This window comes from Oryzias melastigma, linkage group LG17 (assembly GCF_002922805.2).
Source record: "Oryzias melastigma strain HK-1 linkage group LG17, ASM292280v2, whole genome shotgun sequence".
Lineage (NCBI taxonomy): Eukaryota > Metazoa > Chordata > Actinopteri > Beloniformes > Adrianichthyidae > Oryzias > Oryzias melastigma.
In genome coordinates, this window is record NC_050528.1 from 31,394,783 (window position 1) to 31,396,960 (window position 2,178).

The following is a 2,178-nucleotide window of genomic DNA, read 5'->3' on the forward strand; positions in this document are numbered from 1 at the left end:
AAAAAAACTCCAAACAAGAACTGAGTGAACATTAGCACAAACTGAAGACGTTTTTTATAAAACCCAAAAAGTTTGGCAGGTGCAGACAGTGAGGTCGAACAGTAAAGGCTAAACAACATCAGGACAACAACATTTTTAAACTTTCATGTTGTTTGTCAGTTCAAGATTCAGTATTTAAGGATTTGTGAACAAAGGAGATCTCTGAATTCTTATTTTTGCTTACATAAGAATGCAGTTTATTTAAACTTTACTGGCACATATTTGGTGAACAAAACAGATTTGTTTAAAAAAAAGGAAGATCTTCTGTTTGTTGGTCATCTTTTCTGCTGTCAGTAGAGGGTTGTGCATCTGCTGTTTGTTTCTCAGACCTCACCGCTTCACTCCAGCTGAAGCTCCTCCCCTCACCTCCTTCACCTGAGAGTCTGTTCTCAGCACAAAATGCACCTCCGGGATTCACCTGAAGCCACTCAGAGCATGAGCACGTGTGCACTGACTGTTCTGCAGTGATTTAACTCACCTGTTGGAGCATCAGCGCTTAATGGGAAATCATGAGTGCTGTTTTCTTCTGTTAAGTTTGTGGTTTTGAGTGAGGTTTTACTCAACACTGGCTTTGGTCTTTTATCACAAACTTTGACATTCTTCATTTCACAGAGTTTCACTATTTGTTCTGTTTTCCCATTATATCTTTAAATAAAGCTTTTGTAGTTTGATATGATGCAGACTTTTAATTCCAACAATTGAAGCCTTTTTAAATACGTTATTATAAACACCCTCCATGACTCTGAAGGAGTGTTTTTGAATGATTGTAGATCATGCATGATCCTGAACCTAAGCAGTTTTCTTTTGATCTGCAGAGAGCTTTAGAAATGACGAGAGAGGAATATGAATGTCTGCCAGGATGGAAGCAGGTGAACTTGAAGAAAGCCAAAGGCCTGTTTTGAGCACGTTGAAGAAGACACATGAAACAGTGGAGGAACGGACGACACACCAGGAACTGGACGAGCCCGGCTTATAGACATTTAAACTTCTCAGCTGCGTCAGCACTCAAAGGGAATCCAAGTGCGTTTTTCAGTCTCCTTTATCCACTGAAGTCATTGCTTTGGATTACTGACAGAAAACAGCTGGACGATTGTTGTCAGAGTGCCATGTTGTGGTTGTGTGTGTGCTTGGGACTGTATATAATGTTTGTGTAAATGTGTGTTTGTACTGATGTAAAGACGAGGAACCCTGTTGCTTCAGGTGCTGTGAGGACATTTGGATGCTGTCAGGAGATTCCTGTTGCTCCATTCGAGTGACCCCGACCGACTTTGAGCTCCAAACTTTAAAGTTTGGCTTCAAAGACGGCAAAGTCAGCAGCCTGATGACTCTGAATGTATAGTGCCTTGCTTTTTGTGTACAGTTTGTATACAGAACTTTAGTCTGCATTTTTAAGGACTTTCTTTGTGATATAAGACTTAGTGAATAAAATCACAAAACCTGCCCAACTCAAAGAGAATGGTCTTGAGTTTCTGTCACTTAATGTTCAGTTCATGACAACATATTTTTTGTTTTTTCACTTTGTGTTAGTTTCAGCTTGAAGAAACTTACCAACGGACAAACAGAGCCAAGCCGTCTCTGGACTGCAATATGAAGAAAGATATAACTTGTATGGATAGAAATACCTCTCTGTTTAAAGGTTATTTTTTATTCATACACTATATTATCAAAAGTATCGGCTCACCCATCCAAATGATCAGGTGTGATAATCACTGTTTCTGGCCACAGGTGTATAAAATCCAGCTCTCAGACATGCAGACTGTTCTTTAGAAACATTTGTGAAAGAATAAACCGCTTTCAGGAGCTCAGTGAATACCAGCGTGGAACTGTCATAGGATGCCACCGGTACAGCAAATCCAGTCGTGAAATGTCCTCAATATTCCACAGTCAACTCTCAGCTCTATCAGAACAGCATGGAAGAGTTTGGGAACAACAGCCACTCAGCCATCAAGCGGTAAATTGATGGAGAAGGGTCGGCAGATGCTAAAGCGCATAGTGCAAAGAAATCATCGACTTTCTGCACAGTTGAGCTCCAACCTTCATGTGACCCTTTAGATTAGATTAGATTAGAAATTGTTTATTTCCAGCAATCAAAAAGAAAAAAAGTAAATTAATGTGTAACACAATCATTAGAAGTCTACA

At 39.8% G+C, this 2,178-nt stretch overlaps 1 protein-coding gene across 8 annotated transcripts in view; it reads left to right on the forward strand.

Moving 5' to 3' along the window:
- LOC112150924 (supervillin) overlaps positions 1 to 1,490 on the forward strand; it is a 61,946-nt gene extending 60,456 nt beyond the window's left edge. For all 8 annotated transcript variants that reach the window (XM_024279525.2, XM_024279492.2, XM_024279464.1 and 5 more), the window contains one exon: positions 855 to 1,490. In XM_024279525.2, the coding sequence (XP_024135293.1) occupies positions 855 to 941 (87 nt within the window). In that variant the 3' untranslated portion in view covers positions 942 to 1,490. The remainder of the gene's footprint in view (positions 1 to 854) is intronic.
- Positions 1,491 to 2,178: the final 688 nt, after the last annotated feature.